Source organism: Aspergillus novofumigatus (genome assembly GCF_002847465.1).
Source record: "Aspergillus novofumigatus IBT 16806 chromosome Unknown P174scaffold_5, whole genome shotgun sequence".
Lineage (NCBI taxonomy): Eukaryota > Fungi > Ascomycota > Eurotiomycetes > Eurotiales > Aspergillaceae > Aspergillus > Aspergillus novofumigatus.
Window position 1 is genome coordinate 2748708 of NW_020194278.1, and position 20518 is coordinate 2769225.

The window sequence follows — 20518 nt, forward strand, 5'->3', positions numbered from 1 at the left end:
CGGACCCGTGATAGTCAGCTTCAACTACTAGGTATCTACTAGCAGCTATCTGGTTATCTGCAGATCCGATCTTTTAACGCGCCTCGTCCGCGACACATTCCTGCCCTTCCACGGCTCGTCCCTCTCGCCCCTCTCGTCGATTTCATGCTGGCACCTCCTTCCGAGACTAGATTGGAACGAGTGGAGAACAAAGGGGCAAAGAGGAGCTTTGGACTGGTCTAAGACTCTTCACACCCATTGAGTCTGGCGGGCAACAAAAATTCTTGAACTGTCGCTGTTTGGTAAATCGACGCGCGAGAGGGAAAAGAAAAAGGAAAAGGAGAGAAATCGAGGCCACACTCTATCTACAGGATCTTCGCTTCGCAATGACTCTAGAAGCGGAGACTCTATGGTATTGATCCGCGCCTTCTTGGCCCAGGCTCTGTGATTCTTTGTATCCACTTTCCCACGTTCTCCAGTCCTCCACGAGCCGCCGACATCTGGAAGAGAGGAAAAAAGGCACTACGTGATCGCTCCATCTCTTCGTTGACCCTTCACATTTTCAGTCCAAGTGGTTTCTTGCAAGATCCGCTCTGCACAGACTTGCTTCCTCCCCTCTGCGGCTTGGCCGTCCTCGTTCCTTCCGCGCGAGATGAGCAACCTCGCCGATCCTCCGTCTCGAAATACCTTTACTGCCGGTTCTGCAGATGCGCCAGGCAAGACACGAAAGCTCACCGTCCTTCCCTCCTCTATTCCATCCTCTGCTCAGTCGACAGGTGACTCCATGGAGGTCACACCACCTGCCTCTACGACGACAGGTCCTGCGCCGCCCGCCCATAGCAGTCCGGACAGCGATCGGGCGGGCGCAAACACCGCGAATTCCAATGGTTCGGTCGAAACTGGGAACATGAACAATACTCCAATGTCAAATCAAGCAATCGGGGCTGCAGCCGCAGCGCAGCAGCCAAAAGTCGTTCAGACCGCTTTCATTCATAAACTGTACAAGTATGTTTGCTCAGATTCCGTTCGCCCTCACCGATGTCTCAAACCCTTCCTTATCTTATACTTACAATCTGCACCTTTACATGTGATCCCTTGCTGATGCCACTTAAACAGTATGCTTGAGGATCCTAGTATTCAACATCTGATATCGTGGTCGAGCACCAACGACAGCTTTGTCATGTCGCCAACATCCGAGTTCTCAAAAGTTCTCGCGTCAGTCCCTCCCCTTGAAAGCGCTTCGCATATTGTAGCCTGGTTGCTGATATTTGCCTCATTAGTCAATATTTCAAGCACACTAATATCTCGTCTTTCGTTCGACAGCTCAATATGTACGGGTTTCATAAAGGTATATGATTTTGAAGGGTGTGTATATGGGTTCGTACTTTTGCTGACCCTTTGTATCTTTATAGTGAGCGATGTCTTTCACACCGGCTCTCCAGACTCTGCATTATGGGAGTTCAAACACGGGAATGGGAATTTTAAACGGGGCGACCTCGTAGGGTTGCGCGAAATCAAGCGCCGAGCATCACGACATGCCTTGATTCATCGCGACTCATTCCCCGGCCACAAGACCGCTGTTTCTCAACCTGGCACACCGGCCGAGCCCGTCCCAGATGCGACTGAAGCGCGCTTGCTTAATTTGGAACATTCGCTGTATGACATGCATACCCGTTTAAGTCGCGCTGAAGAGGCACATTCAGCTCTCAACTCAAGATGCCAAGCCATGGCGGAGAGTTTGGCCAGATGTTATCATGTTCGTTGACCCTTTTAAGTTTCATCGAGGCGCCTGCTATGTCTGACACTGGAGCACTGACGGGATCTCAGTGGACGTATTCGATTTCTCACTTCCTACAAGGAACGATTCCTGATCGGGACAGTCCTCTGTACCGGGATGGTGAGCATCACTACCAAAAAACAACATTACCATGACCACATTCGCTAACTCACCACAGTATCCAGCATGCAGAAAGAGATAGAGAAACATGTCGACGTCGTGCGTGCCCTCGAAAATCCTCCGGACCCATATTTATCTGTCAGGCCACCATTTTTTGCCAATGTGTCGGTTGATCCCGGGCCGCCTCTTTCCCCACGCCAGGTGCCCCAAGACGATAGCCGTCGACCATCGATGATGGATACGTCTAGGCATAACATAATCCGACCACCCGTGCCCCCGCATCTTGCTGTGTCTCCTCGCCGGTATGGCTCAATTGGTGGGGGAAACTCGTCCCCGAACTATAATCGGCCGCAGGTGCCCTCTGTAGTCCCACCTCAACAGCCGATGCCTCATCCTCTGTCTTCGGTATCTTCTCCGCCGGGACCAAATCTTGCTCGTCGACACACTTCGGCAGACATCCGTCAGCATGGCTGGCCACCGCCGAACGTTTCCCAGTTTCCCCCTGCTAATGCACAAGGCGCTTCAGTTACACCTTGGCCACCCTCACCCCATCGTACACCGACTTCTAGTGAGCAGCAGGTTCGAGATGTGCTGGCTCAGTATGAGATGGGAGTGCCGCGGCGGTTTCAAAGCAGTTCGCGACATGCTACGCCGCCTTTGAATCCGGACCAGCCGTCATCCACTCTAACTGTGGACAACGCATGGACATATGGTGGATCGAAGTATGCTAGGCATGAATCCTCGCTTCCTGCCACCAGACGATCCAGCATGGCCAGCAACGTCCACTCGCTCCTCAACCCCGCTGATACAGCGGAACGTCCTGAAGAGGATCAGCATAACAACCTCGAAGATCGGAAACGAAAGCGGTTAGAATAAAAAAAAAAAAAAAAAAAAAGAGCCTGAGACTGGTATACGCGCTCAATTGCAATGTCTAACCGAACCGCCAATGTAAGGCGCAAGTCATATGTTGAGCATGAGAACATCAGTATCTGTTCTCCGTCTTGCAGCAACAGCGATACGCGCAAACCTCTTGAAGAAGCACCATCCGCATATTTGAGCAATCTATCACTGCCACATATTCTGATCACATTGAAATCTCACCCCCGTTCTTTGATCTTTATATTTTCTTTCATCCCATATAACTTGTACAATCTCTCCAGGAAAAGTGCGGGTTTTCTAGGACAGTTGGAGGCCACGCTTTGTTTTATTTTGTCTTCTACGACTAATTTGGAGGGCGCAGCCCTCCTTTCGCAGCATACCTGCTGGAAATCCTTGTATGTCCTGTTCTGTTGATATCATACCTGACCATGCAGATCGATGATGACTGCCTTCTTGCCACAGTATTGGTGTTTGCACTTATTGGGAACTTGGAATAGGCAGGTTCGGTTTCCGCATATCATACTTACTATATACCCTGGGGCTGGGTGGGGCAGACCATGTTTATTTTTGAGCACAAGCTAGATCTACAATAGGAATCTAGAATCTAATGCAATTATGTCCGTGTGCATGTACTCGGTGACAGAATATTGTCTGCAGCCTTTGCCCATCTCTCGGATGTTGGTCAGGAACTGGTGAGACTAATTCGAGAGTATGGCTAACTATAAGAATAAGGTCAATCACGACAACGAGAAGGTCCACAAAAAGGATTTGCTGTATTCACGTGAATCGCTGTCTATCAAACTCAATATTTCATCGGATATCTGGGTATCATGTTGTACAACTGAAAGATTAGGGGAGGTTCCTGACGACCAACATCATCGCTTCTTCCTCTTTTTCGACCGATCGGCGAGTATCTCATCCAAAAAACTTGTGGCTTTCTTCCGACCTCTCGGCCCTGGCGCTGGTCGCGATAAGGGGCCCTCGTGCTTCGCTGCAGTGTCTTCGCTATCTCCATCCTTGATCTCACCAGCGCCACTAGGGCCCTTGCCATCGTCCTCTGCGATATCAGTCGTAGCTTTTCTTTTCCGTGCCGAATCCACCGCTTTCTTCCGAAGGTCGCCTTTCCTTCCTACCACCGCCGTTCGTCCTTCTTCATCATCATCATCATCATCTTCATCATCCGCATCTCCCGTTCCAGCCGCCGAGGAAGCCGCCGCATTCCCAGCGGGTGCTCCATTTCGGCCCACCGGCTTGCCCGATTTTGCCCCAGCAGAAGCAGCCATGACCTTCTTGTAGTGTTTCCCCAGGAGTTGTTTGCGGAGCTTATCGTTGGAGTCTAATTCGGTCCGGTTCCAGCTCCCGTCAGCGGCTTTTTCGGGGAGGGGCGCGCCGACACCTAGTCTGTTTCGGGAACTCAGTAAACCTGGAAATAGACATTGGCATCAAACAGGGAAAATGAAGGACATACGTCTCTGGAACAGCAGTGAAGATCTCATCTTCCTCTCGCTGCAGCTCTTCTTCTGTCTTGACACGGGCCTTTTCTTCGTCTGTCGGCGGAGGGAGCCAGGAGGCTACTAGACGCTGGCTGCGTGCTAAGGCAACATTGGCTTTGTTGAGAATGATGTCCGTTTCAGTTTTCGATATCGACATTTTTCTTTCACGTATGTTATATATAAGGATTGGTTGAGCTGACTGTAGAAGATCACCACTGATGGATTGGAACTTTTTGCGATAGCAGGGCGGAATATGGGGGCAGAAAGTTCACCGCCTGCTTTGGTAAGGAGGATCTGATATGGCTGAGGTAAAATGACAGTAAGAGCCTCTTAGTTGATGATTTACTGTCATTCGCTGTTCATAGTGACGAATGGACTGCTGGCAAATGGTTAGTATAATAATGCTGTGACCACTGTGGTACTGGCGGCAGCAAGTTTGTTTTCGAATCTCAGCGCATCAATCCGCAAAATGAATCTATGTACATCTCTAGAGAATCTAGTCTATATCAGGTTCAAAATACTATGTACAACACTGAGGGAACGTAGACTATATACCCTTCGTTACATCAATCACTTCCCGCAAGACAAAATCCAAACTCGGAGAAGCTCAGATCCGCGCTTTCTTTTTCTCTTGTTGTTGCTTTTCTTTTAGTTTCTTCTCCGTCTTCATGAATTCGCGAATACCAACTGGTATATTGGCAAAGAGATCATCTGCCTCGTGAGATACTGGCCAGTTAGTTTCGCTACCTCCGCCGTCGTCATCCATGCTACGACTCGCACTATCAACCTCTGCCCTGGGCGTCTGTCGCATATCCGCCGTGGCCTTCTGGGTAGTGCCCTTCGCCTTGGCGCTTTCCACACGACTGGCCCATTCCTCCATTTCATCGCGGTAATCATCCCACACGCAATGGACACAACCGCTCATGCAGCAATTGTCCGGTTCCTCGGGCCGGGGCGGAATGGCCACCCCGTTTATCGTCTTCCATTGAGACTCGGGCGGCATACTTCCGGGGTTATAACGCGAAGCACGGCCTGGTCCAGCAAGTCGCGACCCGAACACGATGGACATCTTCTCTTCTGGTGATTGTGGCTTGACGTTTGTTGCTGGGGTTGGTTTCTCGGCGGCTGGGCGGGAAGTCGGCGCATGAGATCTGTAGGGTGATTTGGATGAGAGAATATCGTAGTAGTAGCCCGATAACGGATGCGCCTGCGAACGCGTTGAATCTTCTAAGCTGGCCAGGGTATCGTCGTGGGCGGTCTCGCGGTGGGAAGGAGGAGTGAAGGCATATTGTCTTGTCGTTGATAAAGTTGGCCAGGGGGGTAAAGAAAGCTTGGTCGTAACCCGGACGTGCCTGAAGCACCATGGGCGGGTTCTACATCGAAGAATCGACTGCCTGATATGCATGGAGTAGCACTCCATTCTTGAGTTCCAGAATTAAATGTTGAAGAACTTCCGAAGGCCGCGGGAAACGAGCAACTTATGTCATTTAGGCAAACAATGCAAACAACCCGCAGCTATCCCGATTCCGCGGATATGTCTAACTAGGTATGCTTATCGCGGAACACATGCTGCACGATGTTGAAACCAGGTTCATGCGATTAAGGCGCGAGGCAGCAGTCGCCTCTATTGCGTGAAGGATAGATTTATCGAAATAAGTCATTTACACCATTTGGATGCCTAGTTACGAGTTGTGCGAGCGGCGCTAATCACTCGGGTCAACAATTACTACCGCTTGCGACGCGTTGCAAATGAGTTCACAACCCCTCAGGGGGGACGCTCGAACGCGCCCTTCCAGGATTCCGACCTTTCAAGCGCCAACAAAGGCGAGTCTGGCAAGATCGCATCCCGAGATTTTGGAACGCCCTCATAATAATAAGTCACCGGGGAAGGACCGGGATCAGGATAATCAGCAGAAGCAGGCGGAGGCGGGAGCATTTGGGCTACGGGATAGAAAGGCCTTTCGACCGTCGTTGGCGTCGACCGCAAGCCCTGTACGTGCTGCGCGACAAGCTGGAGATGCGCGCTCGCCGTTTTCAACCCGACGGTCGAGTGGAATTCAAGCATTTGCTGCACCCCCAAGACGAGTGTCCAGAAAAATCACTCCTGCAGACTTCGTCTTCGGGTCTCCAGCAAACTTACCAAATACTGCGACAAATCCAGAACCTATAAACACCCCGGAAGATCAGCTAGCGTCTGAACTTGGCAGCGCGACAGGAGAAGTTAATGTGAGCTTTGATTCTGAGCAGCCGTCTTTGCATGAAGAATTTGAGGAACCGGACCTCCCCCCGACGCCGACTCAATTAGGCTTGGAAAATCCCCCCGAGAGACCAAGGAGACTTTTGAGCAGCAGTCCTAGCACGCAGCTTGGGAGGTTCCGAACGCGGCGAACTGGTGATCTACTAGAGAAAAGCCCTTCCAAGCTCAGGAGGGTTGATTATGGGTCACAAACAGGTGACCTGTCAGGACTCGGCGTCGTTGTATCGAAAGAATCTCTTCCAGAACCTGTTGTGAAGAAACAGAAACTCAAGAGAGAGCTCTCTGCCGACTTGAAAAAGCTCAGGGAGGACATTGAGGAATTGGAGAGCTGGTCAGAGAGGTTGGGCCAACAACATGAGACCATGGAACCGGACCACGACTTGGACAAACTCATGTAAGTTTTGTTTGGTACTCTTATCGCATTAACCCACTGACTGGTTTCGGAACAAGCTCTATATTAGTCGCAGAAGATCTAGCCAGCAAAAATGCAAAACGTCCTGCAGCTGATCCGTCGATATCGTCCTTATTATCCACCCTATTACCTTTCTCCACAAAGTTCGCGCCGTCAATACAGCAGTCCCTTTCCCCCACGAATCCGTTTGCCCTCGAAGTATCTGCTCGAGCGAAACCATACTGGACAGTATTTGCACCCTTGAATTTGACGGCGCATTCGAACACTACCTCTGACCCAAAGAACGATACCCTTCTTGAGAGGCATCACTTGACACTATCTGCTCCAGCTCCGTTTCCATCCGACATCTACAATATACCTGTCATTTACGAGACGAACACCGAATTACAATGTTTGACCTCAATATCAGTCCCGACGAGTCTTGGAACTTCCGCAACAAAACTCCCTACATCACTGAGACGATGGATCGATTCAAGGCTATCCAATCCGCTCCTGAAAATAGACATAACGGGCCTCTGTCAGGGCATCAATCAGTATTGGGAAGCAATGCTGTCACGTGCTCTCATATGGTCCAAAATCGAGAAACGTCACGCAAACCTGACTGGCCGGCCTGCCTTGGGGGTCGGTGCTCCTGGAAAGAACAGCGTACAACAGGAGCAAGATGATAAGTCGGACCCGTGCCGTCTACTGCCACACATCAAGCGCAGCACAATGCTTTTCGAATCCAAAGAAACTGGGATGAAATTACTCGTTTCGTGCGATCTGAGCATGGACGAATGGTCAAGCGAACCTAAACTGACGCCGAATATCAGCATCGGTGCGAGATCCACGAGTAGTGGCACATCTAGCAGGAAGATCGAACAAGAGACCAAGAAGCTCTTCCACGAGGTACTCAAGGACAGCAGACGTCATCGGGGCACAATTGAAACTGAGGCCGATGTTATCATTCGAGCTGTTGAGTGCGTCCTAAATGCTTTGTTCAGTGTTAAAGCCGGGGGAAAGGTCTCAAGACTACACGCTTAATGAGAGATTTACCCTTGTAATGTCGATAACCTCGCTTCGCTTCTGTGATGGATGATGTAAAAAGCACAGAGGGTTGAGTTGGGAGATGAGACAGGCGCCGAGATTGGAGTTTTTGGATTTTGGCTACCTCTTGCATATGGATGTGTTGAGAACTTTTTAATACCCGGCCAAGCATGCGGCACTGTTTCTTATGGCTTACGTGCAGAGTACATGTACTTCTGCGGATATACATGTCCTGGAAAAACTACAAGATACCATGTAAAAACCTGTGCACACTTGTATGAGATCTGGTGTATATGTCATGCAATTGCTAATCCTCCTCTATCTCCTCTTGCACGTCCATGCATTGAGAAATTGGCCCTAAATGTAGCATGGATATTTAGGTGGAAGGGCACAAGAAGGGTGCCCAAGCTGCCTGTCCCTGGTATAGTCGGCAAATTCTACCCAAGCGCTCCATGGAATGAACAGCAGAGCCAGCAGACGCGTCCTGAAAGGTATTTCATTAAGTTGATCGATAACTTCGCAGGGAGGACCGGTCTGTGAACATGAAAGTGGGACATTTGCATTTCGAGAGGTTGGGAGCTTTTTTAAGGACAAAGGTGAAGAGAGAAAAGGGAAGCCACGCCATGCCACAATACACTAATAATCCCCGACTTGAAAATCGACCCGATCATCATTAGCTGAGAATCACATTTATTTCTTAGCAGCAGACTCCTCATCAGCCTTGGCCTTGGCACGCTTCTCCCGGATGCCCTTGTAGCGGGCCTCGCTGCGGGCCTCCCGCAGGCGGCGGTAAGCGGCCTCTTCGCCCTTGGGCAGCTCATCGCGCTTGACCTCAGTGACGGCCTCAGCGGCGGAGATGTTCTTGATGGGGAAGGTAGCGCCCAGCTTGGTGGTGTAACCCTCAGTCTTGCCCTCGGCGGCGAAAGCAGCCTTGGCAGCGTTGACCTCGTCGGCGGACGAGTCAAGCTTCTTGAACTGACCGCTCTTGCGGGGGAAGAGGATCAGGCGAGCCTTGTAGTCCTTGAGACGAGCGACATTGGCAACGAGCGACTCCTTGGAGTAGTTGACACGGCGGTGGTCAACGGCGATACCGACAGTGCGAGCGAGCTTCTTGGGGATACCAGCTTCCTATTGGTTTAAAAAAGTGTTGTGAGCCTTCGTCCAATTCCAGCCCATGCGGATAAAGAGTTAGGGTGGTAAACGAGGCACCGCTAACTCCCCGCTCTGTGCGAAGCAAGTTGAGGATGAATTTACCTTCAGCTCAGCAAGGGTGAAACCACGGCCGACACGGACACGGCGGTTGTACTTGACGGTAGGGCAGCGCACAACGGGACGCAGCTTGTCAACCGGACGAGGAGCAACAGCGGCGGCCTTAGCGAGACGGGCCTCACGACGGCGGTGCTTGCGGCCAGGCTATGGTACCCAAATGTCAGTCCATGAACACTCAAAGAAATTCTCGTTCGCTCCGTTCTGAGTTGGGCAATTCTGGAGGTGTCCAGTCGTCGTTTGAAGGTGCAATTCGGAAGGGTATAGGTTTCGGATTCGTACCTGGTCGAAGTGCACGCGCACACGACGCTGCCAGTCCTTGTGGAAGTCTAATATCAAAATCTCCGTCAGGCCATCAATTCTCAAAAAAAATGCGATACAGTCTGGATTTCCATGTCTCGTAAAAAAAATCCGGTTCATGAGGGCTCACTCACGGTGCTTCTGGAGTTGGTTGTTGTGCTTGATCGCCTATATCACCATCAAAAAAAAATCGAATCAGCATGCCAGCCCTTTCTCAATGTGACCATCGAAATAGACATCTTAACGATCTATCCGTATATTTGAAACAGCGAGGATAATATAACGCACCATTGTGACGGATGGAGATCAGAGCCGGGAGATTGTCGTCGTCGTCGTGGGTTGTTGCTGGTCGTGTCTCAAGACTCCAAAGAGTCGTTCAATATTGGGTGGAACTTTTTTGGTGTGGCCAACCGCGCAGAGCCGCACCGCCTCGCTTAGCGAGCCCTACCCTGCTTGCCGGATGTGGTAAGGTGTCATGATACGTAACTTTCAATACAGAAGATTTTACAGAATCCCAGCCCTGTTCGATTACTGCCATGTCTTCAGGATCGATTCAAGTCAGTCTTTTATTAGGTGTTGAATTCCTTGATTGTCCTATCATGACATACAAGCTGTGCGGCTCCTGTCATTAGATGCTTTGTGATGCTTGACGTTCATCTTCCGTATTGGAAGCATTGCAGTCTGTTACAGTATTACTAATCTAGGCAGGTCGGAAAGTTATTCTTACATTTACAAGACTCCTATGCCTCTCTACATGAATAGCAGTTGTTCAAGGCCGTCCCTGACATGCAGGGCGTTTTGCTAATATTTCATTTGGAAACTTCACCGATGTCCGAAAAGCAATCTGGAAAGGCAGCGGTGGCCGTACTGTAAACCTGATAATATCGAAAACAACAAAAGCTTCAGAAGCAGGAAGAGACGCCTAAGAGAACACCAATTCCACATGTCAGTCTTGTGAGGGTCATCAATCGTTAGTGCCCCCTTGCAGGGAGCAACGCGTAAATCAAAATCAAAGGCGCAGCTGAAGGCAAACAGTAAAGAGACATTCATGAATATCGCAGTGAATCGAAAGCAATGTCATAGCGAGTTCGGTCGCGTGGGTTACCGCGAGATCCGTCAAGGCAAGGAGCATAGTAAAGATTATGCACGTGTATACACAATCATTAAGTAGTCTACGCTTCAATACCAAGACCCACACCCTCAGCCGCCTTCGATTTCTTCGAAGCCGCACTATCGTCAATGCTGGCTTTGCGTTTTAGTCCGCTCGGTGGACGGTCGACGCCAGCCTTCCTCACCTGTCCGAACAATTTTGTCTGCAATAATGTGCTCGTCTTCGGGGCAATTGCCGCACTTCGAGTCTCCTGCTGGCTGATAACAGGGTCGGGACGAAGCATGCTGGTTGCAGGAGAATCAGCTTGAGAGGCTGGAATGTCTTCTTCTGTCTCGGCTTCTTCAATGTCCGAGGCAGAGATCGTGCTGTCGCGGTCACGCTGCTCATCCTGAGTATTCCTGGTCGGAGTGAAGAACAGATGTTCTCGGGGGTCGTCCGAGACTGCGACGGTGTCATGGGGAGCGAAGACAATGAATGTGTGCCCCGCACGTGGCCATTAGAATGCTGTCTTTGACGCGACCTTTGTGGAGATGATTGGAAATCCGAAGATCCTCTGTTGAGAACTCTGTCTGCAGCAAGAAGGGCAGCAAACGGGTGGCTTTCACCGCGGCTCATGTGTGGACTGGGACTGTCATGGAAGTGGGGAACTGGTTTTCTTTGAGGCGTGCGGGATTGAGTCTGAGGGCTCGGGGACATGGAACCACGTTCGATCATCCAAGAGAAATGCTCGCGGTTTTCTCTAATGCGCTTCTTCAGCAGATCATTCTCCTCCATGAGCAGCTCGGACTTTTCTTTCTCCTGCTCGATGAGTTTCTTCGCGCGACGCAGTCTGCGATCGAGCGTGGCATTGACTCTCTCCAATTCTTGATTACGCTTGAGGGCGGCCTCCAGTTCCGCGTTCGAGATAGGTTGCAGTGGTTTCACCTCGGACGGACCATGTCTATTTCGGTACTCGGAACTCTGAAGAATCTCCACCTCCCGCCTCGCTAGCTGATGTTCAACTTCGGCGCGCTTGATTGCTTCATTACTCGTGAAAGACAGAAGGCTATTCTGAAGTTTGAAATGCAGCGCCGACATGCGGGCTTCTTGCGCAACACTGAGGAGCTCTTTGGCGATTATACGCAGCTCGGGTTCGCCGGCAGTGTCGATATCACCGACCGACGGAAGATTCTCAGATGCACCGTATGCAGCGCACAGAGTCTTTTCAATATCCGGAGGAGATGCTAGGTATGTGGTCGATCGAGATCTTGACCGCCGCAAGGGAGCACCGGGCACTTGTGACGATGGGGGTGGGGTCATATCTGAGGAGGCCAATGAAGGTGGGGAGACGAGCTTGCGCTGATCGGTTTGGGAGACCTGGCTTTGGACTTTTTCATCCAGCTCAGGCGAAGCAGAAAGACTTGGCCGTCGATCCGGAGTGGCTGGCCCTGGAAGCTCCAAAGGAGGAGCAAGTGAGCTCTGCGATAACTGGGATTCTTGAGACATGATATAGTTGTGGCGCTCTGACTGAGATATGCTATATTCCGTGGGGTAGACCCTCGCACTGTAGGTGTGTTAGCATCACCCAACCACGTGGGGCTAGATCACTTGTTGTCAACAAACGAGCACATACCGGACTTGGATTTGGCACGTCAACACCCCACAGGTACGCCGGGTCGGTTGCGATAGATATTGTACTTGTGATTGAATGACAGCGTAAGGATGTCTAAGTAGAGGCGACAGCTGTCGAACGTGCTGACACAGAGACACAATTGCAAGCTCAGTCTAGTCCCCGGCGATGAGCAGTTGGTCTTATCACTGATAGCGCCGGTAGAAGCACGTTCTAATCAAGTACGGATAATAACAGCCGTGGACGAAGTCAGATATGGAGTAATTGATAGATCTTTTGCAGAATGATATAGGAGCAAGGGGTCTCAAGGACTGGGAATGAGGTGAAGCAATATTGTATGTGTGATGTTAGACGCAAGGATCGCGGCGTGCGGGCGATTTGATGCCTTAAAGGACGGGATGTCGCAAGCGGGAGTTTCGCACATCGGGGGCTGGGAGAGTCGCTTGCGACGCTTTCGGCCTGGACCAATTATGACCACCCGCCTCCACCCACGTGAGTCCAGCCGCGCGCCAAAACTCCACACATTCCGAATGAGGCTAGCATGGAGATCACTCAAGTTCGGAAAAAGGTAAACAAGAGCTGAACCTCCCTGGGCCATAGCTCGTAACTCAGGCAACGCGATACCTGACGTATTTACGGAGACTAGCTCTAAGATAGCACTTGATACTATGAGTCTTAAGTCTAATGAATGATGCGGACGTCATCGGAAGGATCGCAATACAATGACAGGGTTGGTCGAATATCTTCCTCGTTACTATGCCGGCTATGCTCCCTTACGATTACGATGAAGCATCAAGGCAACTGCCAGAATTAAACGCTAGACAGGGTAGAAGTACCTCAATGAGACAAAATTGGTCCTAATGTGCCATTTGTGACGAGCTATAAAGCATTAATATGGGGAGTATCGTGTATCCGAGGAGCGGCATAGCTTTACTAGGGATCTTCCTTTATCTCCGCGACGGTCAGATGTCCATATCCTAGAGCCCAGACTCTAGTACTATGCCGGTTTATAAACGGACCAGCCATCCACTGACGAACGCTCTTTGTTTGTTGCAGTTGCCGCGTCATATTAACGGATACAACAAAAGCGTTTTGTGGTGCTCTGAGTCCTCTCCAGCGGAATATAGAAACTATATATTGCTTCACGACTGCTTACCAACAAAGCAAGGTAACGAGGATAAAGCCCGTTGAATCATATTAATAGAGGTTAGTGAAGCATTAGATGTAAACACTGTACAGACAACAAGACAACAGGGTATAGAGGCACGTGAAGGCTCAAGTTATGTGCTTAATGGTACCTGAGGCTAACCCTTGGTGAATCTCTTATGGATCTGGGATCTGTCTCGGGATGCCGAAGTGGGGACCCCAGCGATTACTTGAGTTGGTGACGAATGGAGAGTGGCCTCAGGCACTATTATCAGGCACCAAGTAGTTAGTACAACAAAGTACTCCGTACGGAGTAAAATAAATAAACATCGATGTTGCCAACGAAGAGATATGGACAAGATTGACTGTTAGACAGCGTACAAGTCTGACCAAAGTCTATTTGCTTCCACGATTTTGTTCATCTGAATTTGCTCTGACTCTTGTCTCCCAATTCTAGACGATTACAGAATTTCTCAGGTCGAGCATGCGACGTCCTTACTGATATCATCAGTGATGCTAACGCATATCAACAATCGCATGCCCCTATAACTTTTGTCTGCGTTGACGGCAACCGAGTGGTCGCAAAATGGATCAGCAACAGAAAACACCAACTAGACCGAGTGGGATCCCTCGGCTGGCTGCCTCCAGACTGCCTTTGCCAACGTCCAGCGCTTCCAGATCCATCAAACCTTCCCCTTCCCGTGAAAAGTTGCGCGCAGATCCCGGTCTTGATGCTACAAGGCTCCGAAGACCGTCTGAGCAGACCGTTCTCAAGAAGCCTCCTCCAAAATACCCATTGTCGTACAGGACCCCGAGAAACATCGACAGAAGAGAGACATTTCCAACAGTGGACTGAGCGATGGTGGACGGTCGGAAAAGGCGGGAGACTCCTTGGAAGAAACCCCGATGCTGGGAACAGACGCCGCTGTGGTAGATGCAGAGCGCCGAGGTCGCGCTCGACCTTCATTATCGGAACGGACTATCGAGACATTATCCCGGATCCCTCCATCACCTGGCCCCTCGAGCAGGCAATCTAGTTTCTTCAATGGCAACAGCCCGGTACGGTCCCCGTCTCGGACACCATCTGTGATGGCCTCAAGATCACCTTCGAGGGCATCAACTACGCGGCGACCTAGCGATAATGATTTTCTTCCACAGCAAGCTTCTGCAATACAACTTCCCTCGAGGTCTAGGATATCACCCGCTCCAAGCTTGTCTTCAAACGACGCTTTTACCGGCCAGAGAACATCGTTGGCTGGTACCGACATTGCTTCGAACTTGAAGAAGCCATCTATAAGAGCAAGCTTATATAACAGGGTTAAGGATACGACAAGCAAATCGCCGAATCATCGCCCGGATCTGGGCAAGACGTCCGCAAACGCTACGTTTTCAGACATGGGACCTCCGCCTCCTCCACTCCATGTGAAAAAGACAAGGAGATCTCTGGCGAACAATTCCAGCCCTATAAATAATTCGAGAAAGCCATCAACCCAGCTGAATGCGCCGGACCTCTCAATAGAGCAACAGTCGGAAATGGAAATGAGAAAGGCTTCCAAGTCATCCAGCGCATTAAGGGAGAGCATTGCTAAGGCGAAAGCCGCGCGCAAAGCATCTGCAAGGCAGAACAACTCCCAAAACGGCTCTGTTGATGTCTTTGATAACCTCAATGTGGAAGATCCCTTCAATCAAAAGCCCAAAGACTCAAACAATGGGTTGCTCCGCAAGCGTGTGGAAGCAGGGCGGATCTCGGGTCATTTGAACATTGCGGCCATGTCATTGACAGAGATACCGAAAGAGGTCATGACTATGTATGACTTCGATCCTAACTCGACGACGGATTGGTATGAGAGCGTCGATCTTATCAAGTTCATCGCTGCGGACAATGAATTTGTTGAGCTGTCGGAGGCAGCCTTCCCCGACGTCGATCCGTTCGATATCGATTCAGACAAAGACGAACGAGGCAGTCAGTTTGCTGGACTGGAGATTATGGATCTTCATGGCAACCAGCTGCGCAACCTTCCAATGGGGTTCAGAAGATTGCAAAGACTTCACACTCTGAACCTATCCAATAACAAATTGGACGCGAAGAGCATTCAGATCGTCATGCAAATGGAGGCTTTAAAAGATTTGAAGCTAGCAAACAATCTCTTGGAGGGTTCGTTCTCCTCAGACGTGAAGAACCTTACCAGATTGGAGGTCCTGGACTTGCGCGGGAATTCTCTAACCGCACTGCCCAAAAGCCTTGAACATTTGGCTTGCCTTAGGATTCTAGATGTTGGTGATAATCAACTGACCTCTCTCCCTTTCGAGTCTCTTGGCATGCTTCCTCTTAGAGATCTCAGAGCCCCCAGGAACAAGTTAGCTGGGACGCTGATACCAGCTTCTCTATCGAAACTTGACTCATTACAAAACTTGAATGTAACCGGCAACGCGCTGACAGCGATATCAGAACGAGAAGACCTCGAAATGCCTAGCCTTCAAACCTTGTCCATCAGTATGAATCGCATAAAGCATTTGCCGAACATCAGCACTTGGAGCGCACTTTTGACTCTCTCGGCTGAAGACAATAGTCTTTCAGCAATCCCGCAGGGCTTTGTCGAGCTGCAAAACGTTCGCAATGTTGACTTCACGGGAAACAATATATCCAAATTGGATGAAAGGATCGGATTGATGGAGACTCTTTCCACCCTTCGCTTAGCCAACAATCCACTGCGAGAGCGAAAATTCTTGACTATGAATACAGATGATATCAAGCGTGATCTGCGAAACAGGTGTGAGCCAGAGCCTCAGGACACCGATGATGAAGAAGGCTCGGTCGCCACGCAATTCACTCTTGCACCAGAAACACCGGCTCAGATGACGTCGTGGCAGGTCAAACCGGGGGGAGTCCTTGATCGATCGTATTCAGAAATGTCAGAGGTGGACCTGAAGCAGTTGGAGCGGATCAACTTCAATGATATACGCTGCCTGTACCTGCAACATAACTCGTTGACCTGCATACCTGTGCTGGCTCTCAGCATACTAGCACACTGCCTGACAGACCTTGACCTCTCGAATAACCCTCTGGGCAGCTCATCCGTTCTCTCTACACCTCTAACACTGCCGAATCTCCAAATCCTCAATTTAAGCTCCGCTAGATTGACAACCATCGAGCCGATATTAGCCAATCTTTCGGCTGCATCTTTGACGACTCTGGATGTTTCGTACAACCGCCTTTCGGGGCCTCTTCCTGCGGTGCGCCAGGTCTATCCGAAGTTGATGACTTTTCTCGCAGCGGACAATGGATTTCAATCTTTGGAGTTCGAGGCTGTGCAGGGCCTCCAGGTGCTGGACGTTGGTAACAACAACATCAGCTCTCTTCCGCCAAAACTTGGCTTGCTGAGGGCCGAGGGTTGCAGCAAGAATTGGGGCACCGGCTCCCCTTTGAGAAGGTTCGAAGTAGCGGGGAACAGCTTTCGGGTTCCCCGATGGCAAGTCGTGGCGAAAGGGACTGATGCGATCCTTGACTGGCTGAAGGATCGTATTCGAAGCGAAGACCTTGCGGAATGGGAACCGGACGAGGAGTCATTGTGCAGGAATAAGTCCAGAGGTGAGGAAAACAAGACTCCGGAGTCAGAAATCATCTAGCGAATCTCGGCACCCGATCTTGGTCTTTTGACGGACTGCATTGATTGTACAGTGTATAGTTTCTTTACCCATCTTGGTGATCCTTTTTCCTATCATGTATATACGCCATTTTCACACTTACTCGATTCGGAGATTTTTTAACAGGGCTATCAGATGTTCGAGTTGCGAAAGGCCTTCTTGAATTGTGGCAGTTCTTCAACTGTAAATGTAATCCACGAATGGTCGCTTCTCCTTCCACGTATTCATTCATTCTTGATTGTCCGCCTCCACAGATTTGCTGACTTCATCCAAAACATTCATCCATGTTTTCGACCATATTGTGAACTTATCTTCCTTCTGCTGACTGTCGGGAGCGTCCACCGTATCCCAAGTCGGTTTAACAGAGTCGACAGCGTTCATGGCGCAGCGTTTAACCTTGCCGAGATATTGAGTGCATTTACCCAAGTCCTCCTCGTATAGGGCTCCAGCGACTTCATCTACATGCTCCGGGATGAGCTGTAAGTTCATCATCAAGCGTTCTAATCTGCCAATCCCTGAAGTAGATGAGCACGGCACATCGCCAGCGCCCTTCAGCCGATTCGCGACAATGGCAGGGTATATCTGAGCAATAGGCTTCAAAATCCGGAGAGTCGATTTCTTCTGCGCATGTAGCGCAGCGCAGCTGTCCTCGGTATCCTCCTCCTTCTCTTCGTCTTTTGTATCTTTCGCGCCATCATCACTCAAGAGATCATCAAAGAATTCGTCCCCGTCCTCTTCTGGATCCCAATCCTCAATCTCCTCCACTGCATCACGCACCAGATCCCGCCACTCTTCGACGCGCCGTATCACGAAACCAACCACACCTTTAGCCGCGACATCGATCAATGTGTCGCATGAATCCCAGACACGCCCTGTTGCGACTGTCACAGGATCCTTCTCCGCCTGCGAAAGTTCACCTCTTTTCTTTTGACCTTCCTTTGCCCTGTCCGTCTTTTCGGCAACAGCTTGAACCTCGGTTACCAAAAAAGTTAATTCCCTCAATGTACTTTTCGCCAAAGCGTGTATCTCCGCGTGGAAAGCCTTTGTATGATCGGTAGGAGTGACAAGGAGAGCCGCCGTTACGAGAGACGGGAGCACGGAACTATTCAATGCCGAAAGGACGGTGCCAACCGCCGAGTGAGTGAATGGAGAAGTTATCGTCAAGAGGGACAGCTTTGTGACCTGGGATTTCAATGCGGTAGCTGACGTGGAAAGGAGGGGAAGGGCATCTTTTCCCGAAAGTTCAGCGGGCTTGGTATCTCCGGCGGGAGCTGAAAGAGCTGCTTGGAGTTGCTCCAGGAGAGTGAGAGTCGTCGTCAGGCTGACCCGAAGCTGTTTTGCCATTCTGAGGGGGTTTGATGATCTGAATACCGATCTTGGCTTTGTTATTGCAGGTAATCACTGAATGGAGGAGAAATTTGTTAGAGATTGCGGGGCAACTACTGATTAGGGCTCTGCGGGGTCACCTGCGGTCAGAGCTGTCCAGTTGGCGCCGGCCTTGGCACTTGTGCTGATCATTGAAGCGTCTGTAACATTTTCTCAGTTGTGACGTCTGGATCGGACAAACTCCTTCGGGCTGAGCTGCGATATTTGTTATCAATCACGTACGCGGCTCTCTTTCTATTACAGCACCAGTCCGTCGTGAAGAACTTTTCAGATGATGTCGAACAACAGACCCCAATAAGTTAAAAAGAATTTTCCGTATGTTTCATTGACAGGATGGGCGCTACTAAACCTCGCATCTCCGCACGAGACTCTGCTCCGAAAGTCCAGTCGTTACCGGAGAAGACATTCGTTATCGACAATGGCGCATATACTATGAAAGCTGGGTATGCGCCCCAATTTCCACCTCCCGAAGATTTAGACCAGGCTCTTTCAGCCTGCAGCACAATTCCGAATGCCATTGCCAAAACACGCGGAAATCGTATCTACATTGGTGCACAGCTCAACTCGCAAGTTACCGACTGGAACGAGATGGTGTTCAGGCGTCCAGTGGAGAAAGGGTACATTGTCAACTGGGAAGCACAGAAGGAAATATGGGAAACCGCGTTCTTCGATGAGAAGACAGCACGGTCGAAGGATCTTCGGATTGAATCTCCAGAAGATACAACCCTCGTGCTTACTGAGGCACCGAACGCTTTGCCAACCCTACAGAGGAATGCTGATGAGATTGTGATGGAAGAATGGGGTTTTGGCGGCTATGTGAGATGTGTAGGTGAGCGAGCCGGATTTATTCCCCTGCTGTCTTACATCTGGTTATTGATGCTGATTTCCCAGGACCGATGCTGAATGCTTGGAATGAAGTTCAATCCTTGTTCGGAGACCCTATCGGACAGGACTCCTCGTCTCCGGTCTCAGCTAAGGAGTGCTTACTTGTCGTCGACTCCGGCTACTCTCATACAACAGTAACTCCAGTTTACAATGGGCAACCCATCCAGCGCGCCATTCGGAGACTCGATATTGGTGGTAAACATCTAACAAATTACCTGAAAGAGATGGTGTCCATGAGGCAGTACAACATGGTCGATGAAACTTACATCATGAACGAGGTTAAGGAGGCTGTCTGTTTCGTAAGCAATGACTTTGCTGGTGACTTGGAAAAGACATGGCAGGGCAACCGGAAACGTGGCTTGACAGACGCAGCCGAAGGGATCACAGTTGATTATGTGCTACCTGACCCTAACACAAGCAAGAAGGGCTTCATGCGACCGCATGATCCTCTTTTGAATGCCAAGAAGAGGAAGAGTATCCTTTCTGGTGGCAATGCTGAGGCTCTGTCCGAGGACGTGCTGATTCTGGGAAACGAGCGCTTTACCGTGCCAGAAATACTCTTCACACCAAGTGATATTGGTATGAAGCAAGCCGGTGTTCCAGACATCATTCTTCAGAGTCTTTCAGTTCTGCCTACCGGACTACATCCGTCGTTCCTAGCAAATGTTCTGGTCGTCGGAGGGAATACCTTGATTCCAGGGTTCTTGGAACGGTTGTAAGGCTGCTGTGTTACGATGATCATCACTTCCGGTTCTAACACCTTCTCAGGGAAAGCGAGTTGCGACAGATAGCTTCGGCAGAATGCGTTGTCAGAGTTCGGCGCCCTCATGAGTAAGTTCACCTTGACAGTTTCCCTTGGATCACGTTCTCATCAGCTTGACCTTAGCCCCATACGTTCCACATGGCTTGGAGCGTCACGATTAGCGACGAACAGAGACGAGTTGAAGAAACTCGCCATCACCCGTCAGGAATATCAGGAGTATGGCTCGTCATGGGCAGGACGGAAATTTTCTGGCGTTCTCTGAGCATAGCTTTGCTACCTGCGGGCATCCTCTCAATCGGTACCGGAGTATGGGGTTTCTATTGTGTATTTTGCATGACCGTTGTTGGGGTGTTCTTCAAATGCTGCATTTCAATGATACCCTTGATCTCGACAATAAACTGAATGATTCTGAGACTTTGAAGACTGAACGGAAATGTGCACATGTCGTAGCTAGAGATTTTGCC

At 50.2% G+C, this 20518-nt stretch overlaps 10 protein-coding genes across 10 annotated transcripts; 4 read left to right on the forward strand and 6 right to left on the reverse strand.

Moving 5' to 3' along the window:
* Positions 1-631: 631 nt before the first annotated feature.
* P174DRAFT_371676 (HSF-type DNA-binding domain protein) lies at positions 632-2752 on the forward strand (the record flags this gene model as incomplete). The annotated part of the gene is made up of 6 exons (XM_024822387.1): positions 632-984; positions 1096-1194; positions 1260-1327; positions 1392-1735; positions 1807-1876; positions 1935-2752. The coding sequence occupies 6 exons, from the start codon at positions 632-634 to the stop codon at positions 2750-2752; spliced, it is 1752 nt and encodes a 583-aa protein (XP_024681861.1).
* Positions 2753-3393: 641 nt separating this feature from the next.
* Positions 3394-4456, reverse strand: P174DRAFT_409411 (DUF3245 domain-containing protein). Its single transcript, XM_024824205.1, has 2 exons — positions 4224-4456; positions 3394-4156 (listed from the first exon to the last, which is right to left on the reverse strand). Exons 1-2 carry the CDS (start codon positions 4403-4405, stop codon positions 3631-3633), a joined length of 708 nt encoding a protein of 235 aa, XP_024681862.1. The 5' UTR covers positions 4406-4456; the 3' UTR covers positions 3394-3630.
* Positions 4457-4656: 200 nt separating this feature from the next.
* Positions 4657-5675, reverse strand: P174DRAFT_443148 (oxidoreductase-like domain-containing protein). Its single transcript, XM_024827751.1, has one exon. The coding sequence runs from the start codon at positions 5666-5668 to the stop codon at positions 4856-4858; it is 813 nt and encodes a 270-aa protein (XP_024681863.1). The 5' UTR covers positions 5669-5675; the 3' UTR covers positions 4657-4855.
* Positions 5676-5822: 147 nt separating this feature from the next.
* P174DRAFT_392116 (uncharacterized protein) lies at positions 5823-8148 on the forward strand. The gene is made up of 2 exons (XM_024823540.1): positions 5823-6899; positions 6956-8148. The coding sequence occupies exons 1-2, from the start codon at positions 5998-6000 to the stop codon at positions 7938-7940; spliced, it is 1887 nt and encodes a 628-aa protein (XP_024681864.1). The 5' UTR covers positions 5823-5997; the 3' UTR covers positions 7941-8148.
* A 75-nt stretch (positions 8149-8223) lies between these two features.
* On the reverse strand, positions 8224-9832 carry P174DRAFT_443151 (60S ribosomal protein eL13). Its single transcript, XM_024827752.1, has 5 exons — positions 9798-9832; positions 9644-9677; positions 9492-9538; positions 9198-9356; positions 8224-9071 (listed from the first exon to the last, which is right to left on the reverse strand). The coding sequence occupies exons 1-5, from the start codon at positions 9798-9800 to the stop codon at positions 8634-8636; spliced, it is 681 nt and encodes a 226-aa protein (XP_024681865.1). The 5' UTR covers positions 9801-9832; the 3' UTR covers positions 8224-8633.
* A 442-nt stretch (positions 9833-10274) lies between these two features.
* P174DRAFT_227450 (uncharacterized protein) lies at positions 10275-10679 on the reverse strand. The gene has a single exon (XM_024821395.1). The coding sequence runs from the start codon at positions 10557-10559 to the stop codon at positions 10332-10334; it is 228 nt and encodes a 75-aa protein (XP_024681866.1). The 5' UTR covers positions 10560-10679; the 3' UTR covers positions 10275-10331.
* Positions 10680-12326, reverse strand: P174DRAFT_227453 (uncharacterized protein). The gene is made up of 2 exons (XM_024821396.1): positions 12233-12326; positions 10680-12163 (listed from the first exon to the last, which is right to left on the reverse strand). The coding sequence occupies exon 2, from the start codon at positions 12103-12105 to the stop codon at positions 10801-10803; it is 1305 nt and encodes a 434-aa protein (XP_024681867.1). The 5' UTR covers positions 12106-12163; positions 12233-12326; the 3' UTR covers positions 10680-10800.
* A 1391-nt stretch (positions 12327-13717) lies between these two features.
* Positions 13718-17002, forward strand: P174DRAFT_505268 (uncharacterized protein; the record flags this gene model as incomplete). The annotated part of the gene is made up of 2 exons (XM_024831253.1): positions 13718-14176; positions 14224-17002. The coding sequence occupies exons 1-2, from the start codon at positions 13962-13964 to the stop codon at positions 17000-17002; spliced, it is 2994 nt and encodes a 997-aa protein (XP_024681868.1). The 5' UTR covers positions 13718-13961.
* Positions 17003-17045: 43 nt separating this feature from the next.
* P174DRAFT_443154 (uncharacterized protein) lies at positions 17046-18415 on the reverse strand. The gene has a single exon (XM_024827753.1). It carries the CDS (start codon positions 18362-18364, stop codon positions 17249-17251), a length of 1116 nt encoding a protein of 371 aa, XP_024681869.1. The 5' UTR covers positions 18365-18415; the 3' UTR covers positions 17046-17248.
* Positions 18416-18575: 160 nt separating this feature from the next.
* On the forward strand, positions 18576-20510 carry arp6 (actin family protein). Its single transcript, XM_024824206.1, has 4 exons — positions 18576-19235; positions 19298-20006; positions 20060-20122; positions 20178-20510. Exons 1-4 carry the CDS (start codon positions 18740-18742, stop codon positions 20314-20316), a joined length of 1407 nt encoding a protein of 468 aa, XP_024681870.1. The 5' UTR covers positions 18576-18739; the 3' UTR covers positions 20317-20510.
* Positions 20511-20518: the final 8 nt, after the last annotated feature.

What these genes read in the sequence shown, in the direction of transcription:
- P174DRAFT_409411 (XM_024824205.1), bottom strand. Translation starts at nt 4,405, where the DNA reads ATGTCGATATCGAAAACTGAAACGGACATCATTCTCAACAAAGCCAAT. An exon ending in TTCACTGCTGTTCCAGAGAC is followed by an intron (nt 4,157 to 4,223) that starts GTATGTCCTTCA and finishes TTCCCGAAACAG; the next exon opens with ACTAGGTGTCGGCGCGCCCC.
- P174DRAFT_443148 (XM_024827751.1), bottom strand. Translation starts at nt 5,668, where the DNA reads ATGGAGTGCTACTCCATGCATATCAGGCAGTCGATTCTTCGATGTAGA.
- P174DRAFT_392116 (XM_024823540.1), top strand. Translation starts at nt 5,998, where the DNA reads ATGAGTTCACAACCCCTCAGGGGGGACGCTCGAACGCGCCCTTCCAGG. An exon ending in CACGACTTGGACAAACTCAT is followed by an intron (nt 6,900 to 6,955) that starts GTAAGTTTTGTT and finishes TTTCGGAACAAG; the next exon opens with CTCTATATTAGTCGCAGAAG.
- P174DRAFT_443151 (XM_024827752.1), bottom strand. An exon ending in CAACCAACTCCAGAAGCACC is followed by an intron (nt 9,539 to 9,643) that starts GTGAGTGAGCCC and finishes TTTTGATATTAG; the next exon opens with ACTTCCACAAGGACTGGCAG. An exon ending in TCACCCTTGCTGAGCTGAAG is followed by an intron (nt 9,072 to 9,197) that starts GTAAATTCATCC and finishes TTAAACCAATAG; the next exon opens with GAAGCTGGTATCCCCAAGAA.
- P174DRAFT_227450 (XM_024821395.1), bottom strand. Translation starts at nt 10,559, where the DNA reads ATGAATGTCTCTTTACTGTTTGCCTTCAGCTGCGCCTTTGATTTTGAT.
- P174DRAFT_227453 (XM_024821396.1), bottom strand. Translation starts at nt 12,105, where the DNA reads ATGTCTCAAGAATCCCAGTTATCGCAGAGCTCACTTGCTCCTCCTTTG.
- P174DRAFT_443154 (XM_024827753.1), bottom strand. Translation starts at nt 18,364, where the DNA reads ATGGCAAAACAGCTTCGGGTCAGCCTGACGACGACTCTCACTCTCCTG.
- arp6 (XM_024824206.1), top strand. Translation starts at nt 18,740, where the DNA reads ATGGGCGCTACTAAACCTCGCATCTCCGCACGAGACTCTGCTCCGAAA. An exon ending in CGGCTATGTGAGATGTGTAG is followed by an intron (nt 19,236 to 19,297) that starts GTGAGCGAGCCG and finishes CTGATTTCCCAG; the next exon opens with GACCGATGCTGAATGCTTGG. An exon ending in CCAGGGTTCTTGGAACGGTT is followed by an intron (nt 20,007 to 20,059) that starts GTAAGGCTGCTG and finishes ACACCTTCTCAG; the next exon opens with GGAAAGCGAGTTGCGACAGA.